The sequence below is a fragment of the Gorilla gorilla genome, chromosome 23, assembly GCF_029281585.2.
Source record: "Gorilla gorilla gorilla isolate KB3781 chromosome 23, NHGRI_mGorGor1-v2.1_pri, whole genome shotgun sequence".
In the NCBI taxonomy this organism is placed as follows: domain Eukaryota; kingdom Metazoa; phylum Chordata; class Mammalia; order Primates; family Hominidae; genus Gorilla; species Gorilla gorilla.
Window position 1 is genome coordinate 19,057,845 of NC_086018.1, and position 16,452 is coordinate 19,074,296.

The 16,452-nt window shown below is 56.8% G+C and overlaps 1 protein-coding gene across 5 annotated transcripts in view; it reads right to left on the minus strand.

Moving 5' to 3' along the window:
• Positions 1 to 3,996: 3,996 nt before the first annotated feature.
• The window catches only part of HIC2 (HIC ZBTB transcriptional repressor 2), a 34,442-nt gene continuing 21,986 nt past the window's right edge, over positions 3,997 to 16,452 (minus strand). For 4 of the 5 annotated variants that reach the window (XM_055375059.2, XM_055375064.2, XM_055375063.2 and 1 more), the window contains 2 exons: positions 12,603 to 12,700; positions 3,997 to 10,530 (listed from right to left, as the gene is read on the minus strand). In XM_055375059.2, coding sequence (XP_055231034.1) covers positions 8,709 to 10,530; positions 12,603 to 12,628 — 1,848 coding nt within the window. In that variant the 5' untranslated portion in view covers positions 12,629 to 12,700 and the 3' untranslated portion in view covers positions 3,997 to 8,708. Of the gene's footprint in view, positions 10,531 to 12,602; positions 12,701 to 14,456; positions 14,585 to 16,452 lie in introns of all 5 variants that reach the window. The other variant, XM_055375062.2, reaches the window with a different exon arrangement.

Here is a 16,452-nt window from a genome sequence, read left to right on the forward strand (position 1 = left end):
CTTACGCGATTGTGGAAAGGTGATCAGTATGGATGCTGCACACTACCTTACAGCACGGTGGAGGCAGGGGCAGCATCCTGCCACTGGCAAAAGTAACATTTTACAGCACAACACCAGGGACCTTTAATGACACAGTCTGATTTTACCCAGGTCATTTCGAGAAAAAGCCTTTCACAAGCTTCCTTCTACATTTGCTGTGCAACTTAGTGAATGTCCTTTACAAAGTCCTATTGGAGGCTGGGCACGGTGGCTCACGCCTGTAATCTCAGCACTTTTGGAAGCTGAGGTCGGCAAATCCTGAAGTCAGGAGTTCGAGACCAGCCTGGCCAACGTGGTGAAACCCCGTCTCCACTAAAAATACAAAAATTAGCTGGGCATGGTGGCACGCACCTGTAGTCCCAGGTAGTCGGGAGGCTGAGGCAGGAGAATTGCTTGAACCTGGGAGGCGGAGGTTGCAGTGAGCCAAGATTGCGCCACTGCACTCCAGCCTGGGCAACAGAGTGATAGTCAGTCTCGGAAAAAAAGAAAAAAAAGTAAGTCCTGTGGGAAACATTTCTTGGAATATTTAGCATGGGGACACTTCCTTTTGTACTAAGATGAAAACCACCTCCAATTCCCACTTCCCGGCCTTTGCTTTTTCACATCCCTCCTCTTTTTGGGAGCAGGGCAGAGGGACACCTTGGGCACACAGAGCCAAATAGGATCCTCAGCCACACATTTTAGCCCCCTGGAAAGCATGGCAGCTTTCTCCTACTCCTGTTCTTTTACTGTGTCAAACATTCTCCACTCCATAGAAGACTTTTACTGCAATCCACCTCAAATGGCTTTTGGAAAACGACTTATTTTTTTTTCTTTTAGAGTCTTGGCTGGGAGCAGTGGCTCATGCCTGTAATCCCAGCACTTTGGGAGGCCGAGGTGGGTGGATCACGAGGTCAGGAGATCGAGACCATCCTGGCAAACATGGTGAAACCCCGTCTCTACTAAAAATACAAAAAAATTAGCCGGGCATGGTGGCAGGCACCTGTAGTCCCAGCTACTTGGGAGGCTGAGGCAGAAGAATGGCATGAACCTGGGGGGCAGAGCTTGCAGTGCGCCGAGATCGTGCCACTGCACTCCAGCCTGGGTGACAGAGCGAGACTCTGTCTCAAAAAAAAAAAAAAAAAAAAAGATAGAGTCTCACTCTGTTGCCCGGGCTGGAGTGCAGTAATGCAGTCACGGCTCACTGCAGCCTCAAACTCCTGGGGCTCAAGGGAGCTTTCTGCCTCCGCCTCCTGAGTAGCTGGGACTATAGATGCATTCACCTCACCTGGCTGAAAAGCTGGTTTTTGTTTTTGTTTTGAGATGGGTGTCTCACTCTGTTGCCCAGGCTGGAGTGCAGTGGCACGATCTTGGCTCACTGCAACCTCCGCCTCCCGGGTTCAAGTGATTCTCCTGCCTCAGCCTCCCGAGTAGCTGGGATTACAGGTACCCACCACAATGCCTGGCTGCTTTCTGTATTTTTAATAGAGACAGGGTTTCGCCATGTTGGCCAGGCTAGTCTTGAACTCCTGACCTCAGGTGATCAGCCCACCTCAGGCCTCCCATAGTGCTGTGATTACAGGTGTGAGCCATCACGCTTGGCCAAGAAGCAAGTTTTTTTTTTTTTGAGACGGAGGCTCGCTCCGTCGCCCAGGCTGGAGTGCAGTGGCACAATCTCGGCCCACTGCAACCTCTGCCTCCCGGGTTCAAGTGATTCCCCTGCCTCAGCCTCCTAAGGAGCTGGGACTACAGAGGCGTGCCACCACCCCCAGCTAATTTTTTGTATTTTAGTAGAGACGGGGTTTCACCATGTTAGCCAGGATGGCCTCGATCTCCTGACCTCGTGATCCACCCACCTAAGCCTCCCAAAGTGCTGGGATTACAGACGTGAGCCAACGCACCCGGCAGCCCAGCTAATTTTTTGTATTTTTTTTGTAAAGACGGGGTTTCACCATCTTGCCCAGGCTGGTCTCGAACTCCTGACCTCTGGTGATCCACCCGCCTCAGCCTCCCAAAGTGCTGGGATTGTAGACATGAGCCACCGTGCCTGGCCATAAATGAAGTTTTACTGGAATATATCCATGCTCATCTGCTTACATATCATTGGTGGCTATTTTTTTTTTTTTTTTAAGAGTTTTGCTGGTCGCCCAGGCTGGAATGCAATGGCTTGATCTCGGCTCACTGCAACCTCCGCCTCCTGGGTTCAAGCAATTCTCCTGCCTAGCTGGAATTACAGGCACCCACAACCATGCCCAGCTAATTTTTGTCTTGTTTCTGAGATGGAGTTTCACTCCTGTCATCCAAGCTAGAGTGTAATGGCACGATCTCAGGTCACTGCAATCTCTGCCTCCTGGATTTAAGAGATTCCCCTGTCTCAGCCTCCCGAGTAGCTGGGATTACAGGCACCCACCACCACACCTGGCTAGTTTTTTGTTGTTGTTGTTGTTGTTTGTATTTTTAGTAGAAAAGGGGTTTCACCATGTTGGCCAGGCTGGTCTGGAACTCCTGACCTCTGGTGATCCACCCACCTTGGCCTCCCAAAGTGCTGGGATTATAGGCGTGAGCCATTGTGCCTGGCCCCACTGATGGCTACTTTTGCACTATGACAGAAGGCTGAGTAGTCACAACAGAGATGGTGTTACCTGTAGAGCCTGAAATATTTACTATCTGGCAGCCAGAGGCAGTGGCTCACACCTGTAATCCCAGCATGCTGGGAGGCCAAGAGGCTCGCTTAAAGCCAGAAGTTCAACACTAGCCTGACAAGATAGCAAGACCGTCTCTACAAAAACAAAAAAAATTAGCTGGATGTGGTGGTTCACACCTGCAGTCCCAGCTACATGGGAGGCGGCAGTAGGAGGATCAGTTGAGCCTAGGAGTTTGAGGTTACAGTAAGCTATGATCCACTGCACTCCAGCCTAGACAAAAGCTGGAGTAAATATATATATATGTAAATCTATATGTAAATATAGATTTTATATATCTAATATAAATATATTTTTACAATCTACTTAATAGAAAGTTTGCCAACCTCTAGATCAAACTACACATTTTACAACTATTTGGTGGATATAAATTAGGGAGAAGAGAGTATAAATGAACTAAAATCCTTATTGATAATAAGTCCAGACTCCAAAACGGAATAAGACAGCAGTGTAAGAATACTATTTAGACACGTAGAGACAAATGCAGAAGAAAGTGCTAAAATAATTCAAAGTGATTGGCTGTATAGTATGGGATGGAGTTGGGGAGACAAACTATTTTTGTTTTAAGCCTTTTTGAGAACCATTTAATTACTTAAATTCTATTCAGGAATTACTTTGATAAAGCCAAAAAATCATTTTAAAGCAAATGAACAGAACTCACCAAGACTTAGAGTAGCTGTGCTCAAGTTCTTCTGGAGTCTGGGGTCACTGTGTTCATCTCCGGCTGCCAGGAGCCACCAGATGTCTGCAGTCCATGCCAGAGGTCTAAGGTGGCAATCACCCTCCACCCCTGCTCCTCCTCCTAGGTCTTCACATGAGGATCCCCATTCTGGGTGGTCCCTGGGGATTAACATTACCCCTTTTCCTTCCTCCCTCCCCCCCCTCTCAGGCCAAGCACCAGGAAGCAGCAGTGGGCAGAAGGGAGCAGCCCTCACCTTGCCCCAGCCCTTCCTCAGTCCCAACTGAGCCACTCCAATGAGGGGTCCCAGGCACTGGGCAGCCATCCTCCTCTCCCCAGTCACCAGGTCCATGCTGCTGTAACTGCGCACGCATCGCTGCTTCCCAGACAGCCTCAGCTAACTCAGGCCAACACTGCCCAAGAGGATGCTGACACCAAAGTGCTAGTTCCCTGGCACGGTGCACACCCCAGGACCCACCAAGCACCACTGAACAGTGGCAGGCAGATGCCCATCCCAGACCCCACCCTTCTAAGACTTAGAAGCCATGTCACTTTGCTAGAGAGAACAGCCAAAGCAGAATATGGAGGTCCCACACCAGAGTTTTCAATCAAGCTTTTAATGAAAAGATCATAAAATAACAGTTTCTTATCGCTGTACATTTAAGACTGCACACTTCTGAATGGAGAGATCAGTCGTTGGTGAATTGCTTTTCTATGACACTGGGCAGCTGTGTAGCTGCAGCTCTGACCTGAATTTATACAAACTCTCAAGGGACATGAACTCAATGTGACAAGTGACAGCGGCGGTGGCCAGTACAGGAGTGCGATCCCGGTGTCCCTCCCCCCTTCTGGGAAGGGCATAAAACAAAACATGATCCCTCTTCCAGTTCCAATTAAACAAAACAGCTACAACCCCATCCCTCCCCCCTCCCCTTCGAGGTATTTGCGAGAAATGAGCCAGTGCCCAACCTGGGTCCCCCCGGGGTGGGGGAGGGCAGAGGGAAGCTAGTGATGGGTGGGGCAGAAAGGCTCCCCTCAGCACCTGGCCCCACGGGGCCCGCCAAGTGGAGGGTGGGAGCCCTGGGGATCCTCCCTGCCCCAGTGAGGTCTGTTATGCAGCATTTTTGAGGTCAATAAATTACAGCAATAAATAGCAAGGTGAGGTAGGGGGAGGGGGTCCTGGTAGAAAGTTAAAGTGGGGTGACTGAAGCCGGGGCATCCTAGGAAGGGGGTCCTGGGCAGCCTCAGTTCCCACCGCTCATGCCCACCCCCACCCCAGCATGGAATGTCAGACTGAGGCTCCAGTTAGGTCCCTCCCCAGCCCTCACTCCTGGCGTCTGATTCACAGGTTCAGTAACATCTGCCCCAACGGGGTTCTGGGAAATAGGAGGACCTTGGTCCCTTTAGAGGGCATGCCAGGGCTGAGAGCCCTTGTCTGCTCTAAGGCCTGGCACCTTTGGCTTTTGTCCCCCATGCCTGGGGGGTGGACGGATGCAGCCTCCTGCTCCCTGAGCCCTGCCCTCCGGCTGCCCAGGCCTCACCCCAACTCAGGATGGCCGCAGGAGGGCAGGGGGTCAGCCTGCCCAGCGGCCCAGCCCGGATCGCACTCCTGCACAGGGCCTGAGGTCCAGTGAATACTGACGGATTGGGGGAGTGGGTGGGTGGCCCGGTGCCCCCGAGTGGTGATGAACGGTAAACACACACGGCTGCCTGAGGTGGGGAAAGTCGGTGAGGGTCCGGATTGTTCATTTCACAGGCTGAGGTGTATGGCTATGCTGCGAGTCTCTGAGATTCTTATTTGCTTAAAGGTTCATCTTTTCTCTTCCTTTTTTTTGCAATCCTGGAGGAGCCCTTGCTGGGGCTCGGTCCGGCGGGAGCACACAGTGGCAGAGCCCGGCCTGCCACCCGCTCACTCGCCCCAAGTCTGAGAAATAAATACATTCATCACTGCACAAACATATTGATACAAAAACAACACTGTTAAGAGTGTTTGCACCGTCTATGTTGGTAAGGACCAGACCCAGTCAGCCCCTTCTGCTGCCTGGGGTGGGGTTAGGGGGTCCCCAGGAGTGGGGACCCACCAGAGTCGACTGAGCTGTGCAAAGGTCCCGGCTTTTTGGCTTGAGTGGGACCCTCGCATCAACCCATCCCCAAGGGTCACGGGCAGAGCAGCAGGGGGACCCAAGCCCAGACTCGGGTCCTGTGGCCAGAACTGACGGCCATCCCCACGTAGGCTAGCTGGTCAGGACCAGTGTGGTCCGGCCAGAGGGCCTTGGGGGCTGGTCAGCACGGGCCCAAGCTCTTTGGTGCCAGCTGGGCTTGGAGGGGCCCTGGGAATGGGGACGAGGGCTCAGGTGACTCCAGGGAGGCTTCCAATCCCTCCCCCAGCCCCAGGGCTACCCTTCTCTGCCTGTGAGCCACTCCAGGGCCAACTCAGAAGGGCTTCCAGCAGCAGGGGAGGGTTCCCTGGACTGGCCTTACAGCTGCTGAGGTCTGAAACTGTAAAAGCTTATGTAAACAATGAGATAAATATATTAGCATCTTTTTTCTGAGCCCATGGAGGTTCCATACTCATTCAAAATGTGCTTTGGTTTAAAAAATAGGCTTTGTGAATTTGGGTATGAGCTTATTTTTTTTTTCTTTGTTTATCCTCTCTTTCCTACATGATATCTGCTATTTTCTGATTCCTGTTTCTCCGAAACATTCAGGAATTAAGTGACGAACGCAGAGAACTGTAAGCCGCCTTGGCCTCCAATAACCCAGTTTCCTTGTGAGGCTCTTAACATCTCCACACACACACACTCGCACACACCTGACGTGGAAATCAAAGGAAAAAGAAAACAAAGCCAAATGTTGTGTTAATCCCGCCCCGCCCCACAAACCCTTAAAGTCTTAAATAGGAAACTAGTGTTCTGCTTTCTCATTAAAATACAGAAAAGGCTCGATACAATACTAAGGTGGATACAATACTATGTCGCACGAACGTCGTTGAGTGAGGGGCCTCTGCTCCCAGTCCCTGAAGTTCTGCAAAGGAATCACCTACTTTCACGAGTCACCTCACAGATGCGGCTGCCCACAGCCCGGGAGGCCATGCACACGGCCAGGCGCATGAACATTTCCCGCGCGGTACAGACTTTGTGTCGTGTGGCTTAAGTGCTGATGGGGTGGGGTGGCGTCAGGACAGCAGGAGCCCCCTCACGGAGTATGGGTGAAGTCCATGGGTCTCCTCCCCCTAGGTCCCTAGCCTGACTTGCTGGAACCTGAGACCCAGGGTCCAGTCCTCTGTCTCCCACCAGGAGGGAAGAGGGGCCGTCTTAGGCTGGGATCACCACAGGGAGGGCTCAGCCAGGAGCCTCATCTGCCCAAGCTCCCTCACCCCCAAAACACGCCGCTCACCACTTGGGTCCCTGAACTCAGGCTCTGTTTTTAGCTGGAGGGTCTCTAGAGGGGTGGGGGTAGGGGATGACTCTCTATTTTTTTGGTCTAAACTTAAAATAGAATGAAAAGAGAGAGAAAAAAAAATGGTGAAGCAAGATGACGATAAAGGCTGCCAGCCCAGCCCCACAGCTTCAGCTGGCTGAAGACAGTGGGACTGAGATCAGCAACCTTGGTCTGGCCTTGAGAGCCCACTTCAGGGCCCACAGAAGTATCTGAGGCTGGCTAAGCCCAAGATGAGGGGCGAGAGGTGGGCCCCGAGACAGTGGCCGGGGGCCAGGACTGCTCAGGGAAGTGCCATCCCTGTTCCCCGGGGGGCCCTGTGGTCAGCTCTCTCAAGCTTAAAACTCTTGCACAAATGGAGGATAGGAGTGGCAAGATGAGGGCTCACTTCCGCCTCACCCTGGCCAGGAGCTGCAAAGACCTGCCATCCTCCTCATGGTTCCCGTCAGCACCCAGTGCCTGGCTCCAGGCTGGGGCCTCACACCCCTCACCTATACCACAGAGGTTTGTGTGCCCGGGGTGCCAGGGTCCCCTCGAGGTGGATGTGGCCCAAGGCTCAAAGGGAAAACCCACAGGTGAGCTGCAGGCACTGGGCCACTTGGCGCCCTGCTGGCTCCTGCACACGACTTCCTAGGTGCTAAGCGAAGGAAAACAAGAGTGTCAAGGGCTTCCACTGCCAGTCACCAACATATCGTTGTCATTAATTCAAGAGGTAGCAAAAGGTCAGAAGTCTCCACCTTGTTCAGTGAGGAAGGAGGGAAAGCGAAACATCTGCCCATGCATACGGCACACACCACACAGACAGACACACACACACACACACACACACACACACGCACGCGCACACAAATGAAAACGAGTACCGACGGCCCCGGCATTGAGTCTAGCCTCCCCCCACCCCCCGGAACCCCAGACCTTCCAGTTCAAACAGTCACATAAACGTTACACTGGTTTTTCTCTTAATAAAAAACAAGTACCTCTAAACAAAGAATATTCCTTGGAAACTACAGGAAAAGCACTCTCCCCTGAGGCAGCCGAGGCAGGGCTCAGGGACCAGGGAAGCCTTTGGGCAAGAAGGGCTTCTGGGGCCTGGAGAGGTGGCACGCCGACACCCCTGCAGCGCCAGAGCCGGGGGACGCGCAGGAGTGCCAGCGGCCCCTGTTACATTCAGTCTTCAGACCCAGGCTCAGCCCCGGAGGGGGCGGAAAGAAAATAAGCTATTGTTTGTTTTGGTTTAAAAAACAAAAATCAAAAAGAAAAACAGAGGAACAGATCAGTAGGAATAACAGCAACACAGGCCCAGAGGGCTCTTTAGTTGTAGAGAGGTAGGCGGTGGGGTCACCCTGACTGTCCCAGCGCCAGTGAGCAGTGCCACCCTGGCTCAAGGAGGGAGGGATCTGCACCCCCAGCACCTGTTCCCTGCAGAACCAGGGCCGCACGCGCCCGCACAGACACAAGCACACGTGCACACACACAGACACAGCCAGCAGGGTGAGGCCTGCTCCCGACACCACCCTGGCCGTGGCCAGCGTCCCACTGCCCTTTCTCCAAGCCGCCTGCAACAAAGGGACCAGGTCCCAGCGAGACCCACGTGACCCAGCCCACAGGCCCTGCGGTGGCCCCCGCGGGGAGCTGGGGGCCTGGGTGGGATGGGGAGGTAGACGGGCTGGGACCCCTGGCTTCCCTCCTCTCGGCTCTGCTTGGTACGGACTGTCCATTAAAGCTCTGGGTGTGGGCAGTGGGGGCCAGAGGGGCCACCCGGAGCCTCCACTGGACCCAGGGTCTCGCCCCTGCTGCTGCATCACCTCGCTTCTCCTTCCATGGGTTCCCGGGGAGCAAGGTGGCAGAGGGCGCCCGCGGGTCTTTGGCTTCTAGGAGGGGGAAGTGTGCATGCGCAGGTGGCTGATGAGGTTGCGCTGCTGGGTGAACTTGCCCCCGCACAGCTGGCACTCGTAAGGCTTCTCGCCCGAGTGCACACGCATGTGCTCCGTGAGGCGGTACTGACGGGTGAAGCGCATGCCACACTCATCGCAGGCGAAGGGCTTCAGGCCCAGGTGGCTCCGCATGTGACGCGTCATGGTGCCGCGCTGCGTGAACATTTTGCCACAGATGTTGCAGGGGAAGGGCCGTGTCAGCCAGTGTGTCTTCTCGTGCTGCCGCAGCGTGGCTGGGTCCTTGTAGGTCTTCTCACAGACCGAACACTTGAAGGGCCGGGGCTCAGCCGTGTAGGCCGCACTGGGTGCTGACAGGTCCTCGGCCTCCTCCTCGGCACCCCCACTGCCTGTCTCGTAGGCCCCCTCTTCCTTGATGAACAGCTCTTCCTCCGTGTGAGTCTCCACGTGCGCATTGAGCTGCTCAGAGCTGGGGAAGCCCTTGGCGCAGGGGATGCACACGTACAAGTTGTCCCCGTAGGACACCGTCTCGTAGCCCTCCTGCCGGTACATGTAGTGGGCGCTGGCGTGGCCGCTGCCCCCCTCGCTCCCGCTCTGCGCACTGTCTTCACTTGCATCCTTGCCGTTCTCCTCCTCCTCCTTGCAGGGGTAGGGGGGCTCCCCATAGGGCCCGCTAGGGCCAGCCCCACCAGCCAGGATGCCATTGGGAACCCTGTCCCCGACCCCCTCACCCTCCTCTCCCGGGCAGGGACCCTTGGGCCCCGCTTCTCTCCGCTCAAAGGGGGAGCCAGCCACAGGCTCCTTCTTGCCCCACTCCTTCTTCCGAGTGGAGTGCCGGAGGCTCTTCCGAGGCTGCCCACCAGGTGCCTCCAGCAGGCTCAGGTGGTTGTCCTCGGCCCCCTCCAGATCCATGGGCTCATCAGGGGTGCCCCCCAGCTCAGAATAAGAGGCACTGTTGGCAACGGGAGGGGCAGAGGCCGCAGGGGGCGAGCCATGTTGGCTGTCGCTCAGCTGGGCTGCGTCATCGGGAGTGAGGTGGGGACCTGGGGTGGCAGGGGGCAAGGGTGGGCTTTTCTTGGACAGGTCCAAGCCCAGCTCCTGCTCGCAGCCCCCGCTGCTCCCGTTGGTGCTGCTGCTGCAGCCCCCCAGACCCGCCTCCCCGCCAGCTGGGCAGACGGCCCGGCCCAGACCTTGCACGCTATCCTGGTTAGAGCCACCAAGAAAGAGTTCATCGTCTGAGCCTTTGGCTTGGGGGAGCTCCTGGGGGGCGTGGGCCCCCTTGCGCCCATCCACGAGCCCCTGATACCGAGCTTGGATGACAGAGGCTGTGGACAGCCGCTGGCTGCGGGGGGGCCGCCCCATGCCAGCGGACCCCGCCCTCCCAGAGCCAAAGGGCTTGCCGGCTCGCTTGAGTTTGCGGCGGCAGAGGGCTGCCAACTCGGGCAGCTGGAGGTAGCTGGCGGCAGTGAGGAGGGTGCTGAAGTTGGGCTCGGCTGGCTGGTCGCTGGGCAGCAGCTTGCCTGTGTAGATGAAGTCCAAGATCTGCTGGAACACTGTGGAGCTGACCATGTCTGTGTCCAGGTTGATGAGGTTGTCGTGCAGGACCAGGGACTTGAAGTAGATGCTGCTGGCGGCTAGGACGTTCTTGTGGGCCCGGAAGATGGAGTTCTCCACCATGATGATGACGTCACACAGGAAGCCCTTGGTCCTCTGCTGGTTCAGCTGCAGCAGGAGCTGCTTTGAGTGGCTGGGCAGCTCCATGTCGGGCCCCATGTCCCCGCGCCCTGCCCACGCGCACCACCTGTGGGCAAGAACAGGCATGCATGCGTCAGATGACTGGCACACTCGGACCAGGGCTCTGGGGCAGGGTGGGGCTCGACGAGGCAAAGGGCCTCAGAACTGACCCCACATAGGGCAGCAGCCCCTGCGGCACAGTACACGGCACATAAGCCCACAATGCCCACCACACGCAGGCGCAGTACACGTGTCACCTCACTGAGGACTCAAACTGAGAAGGGACAGAGGCCCCTGCCCCATTTGCACTAATGAGAAAATGGAGGTGGAGGGTGATGAGGAGACAAATAGAGAAACTGGGATTTGCATTTGGTTTCACAGCCCGGGCTACTGTCTCTACACTAAATGAAGTCGATCACACACCCTCAGGGACCAGAAGGGGACCCAAAAATGACCAGATGGCTTTAAACTTCGGGAAGCAGAGGACTCTGTGAGAGGAGCTTGTCTTGAAAGCTGGCAAAAATCCCCCAAAACTAAATGGTGGTTCCTTTTGAAATACGGCAGGGCCCAAATCAAACTGCCAGCAGTCATGTTGCTGCCTCCCAGATGCTGCAGTCAGCCTGCAGCCAGCCCTGCCTCTCCCCAAGGCCCTGGGCCACCTCGCACTCTGGGCGGGCGCCAAGTGCTGCCCCAGCCTGGGCTTCCAGCTGCCAAGGAGGAAAGGTAGCTTAGGCCAAGCACCTGGCACCACCTGAACCCTCTGTCCTCTCTAGGAAGGGCAGCGCCATCTGGGCCTAGGAAAGGTGGACAGCTGGCCTCCACCACACAGACTGGCACAGGCACTAACTGAGATCAGTAAGCAAGAAACACACCGACGCCGCTGGTCTCTGCAGGAACCCTGCCGGCCCAGGTGTGTTCCTGCTTATGCAGCAGCAAGACATGGGGTTCTGAGAGCGGGTGCTCCTCGCCACGCTTCCCATCCCCACTGAGCAGCCTCCTCTGCCATGGACCAGGCACCCCACAGTGGGAGTGCAAGGGCAGGGCAAACGGGTGCACAGTGGGCACCAGATGGACCCCAGGGGGAGGAGGGAAATGTCCCTCCAAGGGCAGAGGCAAGGACTGTGGCCGGCGGTATAAAGAATGACTCTGGAAGGCTTTGAATAACTCAAAGCCATCCTCAGCCCTAAGCCCAACTCCCCAGTACAAAATGCAGTACTCCCAGCTCCATCCTCTCACTCCTACCAGAGTCCCTCAGAGAATGGCTCAGCAGGAGGGTGCTGGGGAAGGCATGCCAGTGTCCAGGTGGCCACCTGTGCCCCGGATAGGCTCACAGGCTTCCACAGGGCAGGGGGCCAGTGAAAACATGAACTTTCCTCATGGCTGACGGACAACCGAGCAGCAGGGCCCACAGGCAGCTCTGAGCCTCGCAGTTCAGGGTCCAGTCTCTCAGCAGCTGAACTACTCTGAGCCCACCGCCCTCTGGGATCTACTGTCCCTCCCAGAGTGTCCAGCCCTGCCTCCCAGAGCAGAGGCCTGGAAAGGGTCCCACCCTACCCAATCTTCTCATGACAGAAGCTCTCCCCAGCCTCATGCCTACCCTTGCTTGCAAAGACAAAGAAAAACCCTAACATTCACATGCCCCTGAAGGTGCCAGAGCTCAATGTGAACACGCAAGGGTGCAACACAGCCTGGAACACCGCTGGCACTCAGAGCCTAACAGCAAGAGGCAGCAAGCACCTGCCAGCGGCTCTCTACCTAGCAGCCCAGCCCACAGCAGTTCAGGAGGGTGCTCATGGGCTGGAGACTTCATGAACCAATCCTCCTCCACTTCCTGCCCCCTCAACCCACCAGGCAGGGACAAAGAGCCCCCAAGGTGTGGCTTCCACACTTGGCCCCAGTAACCTAGCTCCCAGAAAACACCAGTGCCGGCTCTGCCAGCACCCAGACACCTGGTACCCCGAGACTGGCAAGGGGACTGGAAGAGGGCAGTGGCCTCCAGGCTCCCTCCACACTGCCCAGTGCTGTGTGCACACAAAGGACCACGGGTCAGACAGATAGAGGCCGAGCTGTGGGGCTGTGTGCCACCCAGAAACTCCGGGGAAAGGGGCCAGTGGCGGTCCTCCCTCCCCTGCGCCTCACCGGAGTGCCAAGGGCCCAGACACCATGTGAGCAGCAGCCAGCGGGGGGGGGCCTCCTGAGCGCGTGGCCTTCCTGGGGGTGCATCAATGCCTGGTCACCTGGGGAAGAGAAGACGAACACAGTCACCCAGACAGCCATCAGCGAAGAAGGGAGGGAAGGGCGATGAAGGGAAGCACCTGGGGGTCTCTGGCTGGGGCACCAGGGGCAGCCCAGCAGGAGACTGTGGCCACAGAGCCTGCTAGTTGGATCTGACAGCCAGGAAGAGTAAGGACCAGCGAACAGGTCTAGGGAGTTCGGTGGGTGCAATACCTGCCCCTCTAACACATACAGGACATTAAGGACACCCAGGGGCCACCTAGGCCAGGGGGCGCTGGTGGCAGACACACAGTTCTTGGCCTGCGGGTGTGGTAGCAGGAGGCCTGGGCAGGGCCCTTCCCAGGCTGGCCACATTTACATAACAAAAGGTCAAAATTGGAGCCACTTGTGCAAGGGCTATTTATAAGAACCAGTCTCAACCGCTTTTGGTTCCCCTGTTCCTTCCCTTCCTGATCTGCTCTCACCGCCTCCCTGCCCAGAGGGCCCAGCCCCCTAGCCCGCCTGGCCTGACCACATGGCCTTCCCTCTCCAGAGGTTTCACTGCCTAAGGGCTCACCCAAGCTGCAGGCCTGGGCTTTCAATACCGGCCCACCAAAGCCTTGGGCAGCTGCCGCCAGGAAACGGCGGGTTCCCTCCCACCCCCAGAGCTCTGGGTCCTGCAGGAGGGGGGATCCTGAGGTGGTGGGTCCTTGCACCCCACACCTGCCAGCCTGGGCCCCCACGGAATAGAGCCGGGGTCGGGGAAGGGGCGTGCAGCGGCCCGTCCCCGTTTCCCCTTCCCCCACTCCACCCCCAGGGCCAGGGAGGCTCAGCAGGTCCCTCAGGAATGTGACCAGACCCGGGGTGCCGGCCCAGAGCTGGGAGGCCTAGGCTGCAGCTGGCCAGCTGTCTCTCCAGCCCCTAGTGCAGCTCCCCTCTGGGTGGGGGGTGTGAGGGGAGGGGTGCATGGCTGGTCCAGGACCCCACCAAAGGCCCAGAGGGCAGCAGAACCAGCTCTGTTGGTAGGAAGCCCAAGGGCGTCCACAGTTAGCAAGGGTTGGGCCCAGTGGACTAATGCTGGGATGAGGCCAGTAGGGCAGGGGCCACTGAAACACTGGCGGGAGCAGTCGAAAAACTGGATAGAGGGTCTCGGTGGCACACTGGAGGCAATCAGATACCACCATCCAGCCCTGTGCCACTTCATCTGCTCCCCAACCACTGGCCCTCAGGACTCAGTCAACCAGAGCCCTGTTGGGTAGAGCGCACGCCAAACTCTGCAGCCAGGGGTCACCTGACCTTGCCAGAGGCCAGGCCAGCTACTGGATGCCGCGCAGGGAGTGGGTGGCAGAATAGGACTGGGGGGCACCTGAGTGCCATGGGGGTGGGAACACCCTCCGTCAGTGCCCACTGCCTGGCCCTGACAGGCACTTTACAAGCCCAAGGCTAGGACTAGGTCTCCCCACCAAGGAAGGATGGCCCCAGGCTGGGTCAGCTGTGATGTAGAACAGGGCAGGGCTCCTCCCTGAACCCTCCACTTGAGTTAGGGGGTGTCAGAGCCACCTGCAGAAAGTTCACAGCAAGCACAATGCCACCATGCGTGCCATCCACACCAGCTGGGCCAAGTCTGGGCCACATCTAGGCCGCCACTGTGTCTGCGAGCAGCAATGCGGCCTCACCCCATGGCGGGGCAGGGGGGTGGCACACGCCATCCTGCTGCGAAACGCCTACTAAGCACTGCTCTTTCCTTCTCAGCCACAGAGCTCCGCCCTACCCGCTCACCGCTGGACATGAAACAGCAAGCGCCTATCCTGGAGGGCTCCGCCTGGGGAGTGCCAGGTAACCGGAAACACGGCTCTGGGTGCTGGCCCGGATGCTGGTGCTCAGCCCTGGAAGCAGCTGACTGCAGGCTGCGACGAGAATGCCACCTAGCACCCAGCAGCCCCTGGCGGCAGGCCCGGGCAGCACGCCTATCAGCCCCAAGGCTAGCACGCCCAGCCCTGGCCTACTGCCCATCCAGAAACGCTGGCTCCCAGGACGCCCAGGATCTGAGGCAGTAGGGCAGCAGGCCTGGGCTATTGGGGCCAGCTGGGCATTCGCCTAAGGCTGTGACCCATCCCCTCCCTAGGACAGAGCCTTCAGGGGTCCAGGGGAGAGGCAAGAAGGGCAGCACAGAAACTATCTCCCAAGTTAGGACCCCTCAGCTCCAGGATTCCCCCTGTAGGTGGACTGGCCCCAGCTGGGAAGGGCAAGAGCCCCAGCAGCTGGAGGGAGGGCCAGCTCTCTCTGCGGAATCCTGAAGGTCTGCAGGAAGGAACACAAAGCCTCGGGGTTACCTTCCCAGGCCATCTGTTAGAGCAGACACACGGCCCTGTTTACAGAACAGCCAACATGCAACTGCTCTCCTTTCCTTCCCCTCCCAGTCCCTGCCACAAAAAAGCCAGAAAGCCATGTCCCCAGACACTGAGGGCAGGCCCAGGGCCCAGGCAGGTGCTAGCGGGCTGGAACAGCACTGAGATACTCCAGCCTCTCAAGCCACTGGTGGCACATGCCCAAGCTCTGTAGAACTGGGCCAGCCACAGCAGCCCCACCCCCGCTCTGTTCGCCCTCAAAGAACTTACAGTAAGGCAGCTGCTCTGCAAGGCCCAGTCAGAGCCTACCCGGCCCAGCAAGTCCATTCTGTGGCAAGAAAAACCTTGGGGACACACATACCCAACTGCTAAATAAGATTATCTCTGGGGAGCGGGATTACAGAAAAACCATAGTATCTGTATATTATGTTCATTTCTGTAATACTCAACATTTTAAAAAGTATTACTTTTTTTTTTTTTTTTTTGATGGAGTCTCATTCTGTCCCCCAGGCCGGAGTGCCATGGCGATCTGGGCTCACTGCAAACTCTGCCTCCCAGGTTCATGCCATTCTCCTGCCTCAGTCTCCCGAGTAGCTGGGACTACGGCCGCCTGCCACCACGCCCGGCTAATTTTTTGTATTTTTAGTAGAGACGGGGTTTCACCGTGTTAGCCAGGATGGTCTCGATCTCCTGACCTTGTGATCCGCCTGCCTCAGCCTCCCAAAGTGCTGGGATTACAGGTGTGAGCCACCGTGCCCAGCCAAAAGTATTACTTTTAAAACCCTAAAAATACAAAGGGCAGAAATGATGCAGACACATGGATGAACCTCACAGTCGTGGCACTGAGTGGAAGAAGACTTTTGCGAGAGTACAGACTGCATGACTCCATTTACATCAAGTTCTAGAATAGGCAAAACAGACTGAGGGTAAAAACCAGAGCAGAACAGGCTGTGAGGGACAGGTGAGGACTGTCCAGGATGGGGCGAGGGACAAGCGCCCACTGCCTGGCCCTGACAGGCCTATCCAGGACGGGGCATGAGGAACTCTTTGGGGTGAGGGCAGCTCTCTATCTTGCTGGGAATCTGGGTTAAGGTAAATGAAAATACAATTTTAGGCCCTTAATTGCATGTAAACTTTACTTCCAATGAAACCTCCAGACAGACGCTTTCACAGGACATTCTCATCTCAGAAGCTCAGCACGATACCCTGGAAACACCACCAGCTAACCTTTTCTGGGCACTGTTGTATGCCCGACCATGTGCTATGTCACTGGAGCCGCAGGGCCACCCAGGAGCCTGTGTGTTCTGTCCATGTGATGAGGTGGGCTCCTCTCAATCTTCACACAGCACAGCTGAGCCTCAAACCCAGCACTCACCCTGACCTCTCACCTCCCCACAAGGTAGGAAAACCTGGGGCTGAAAGTGTGC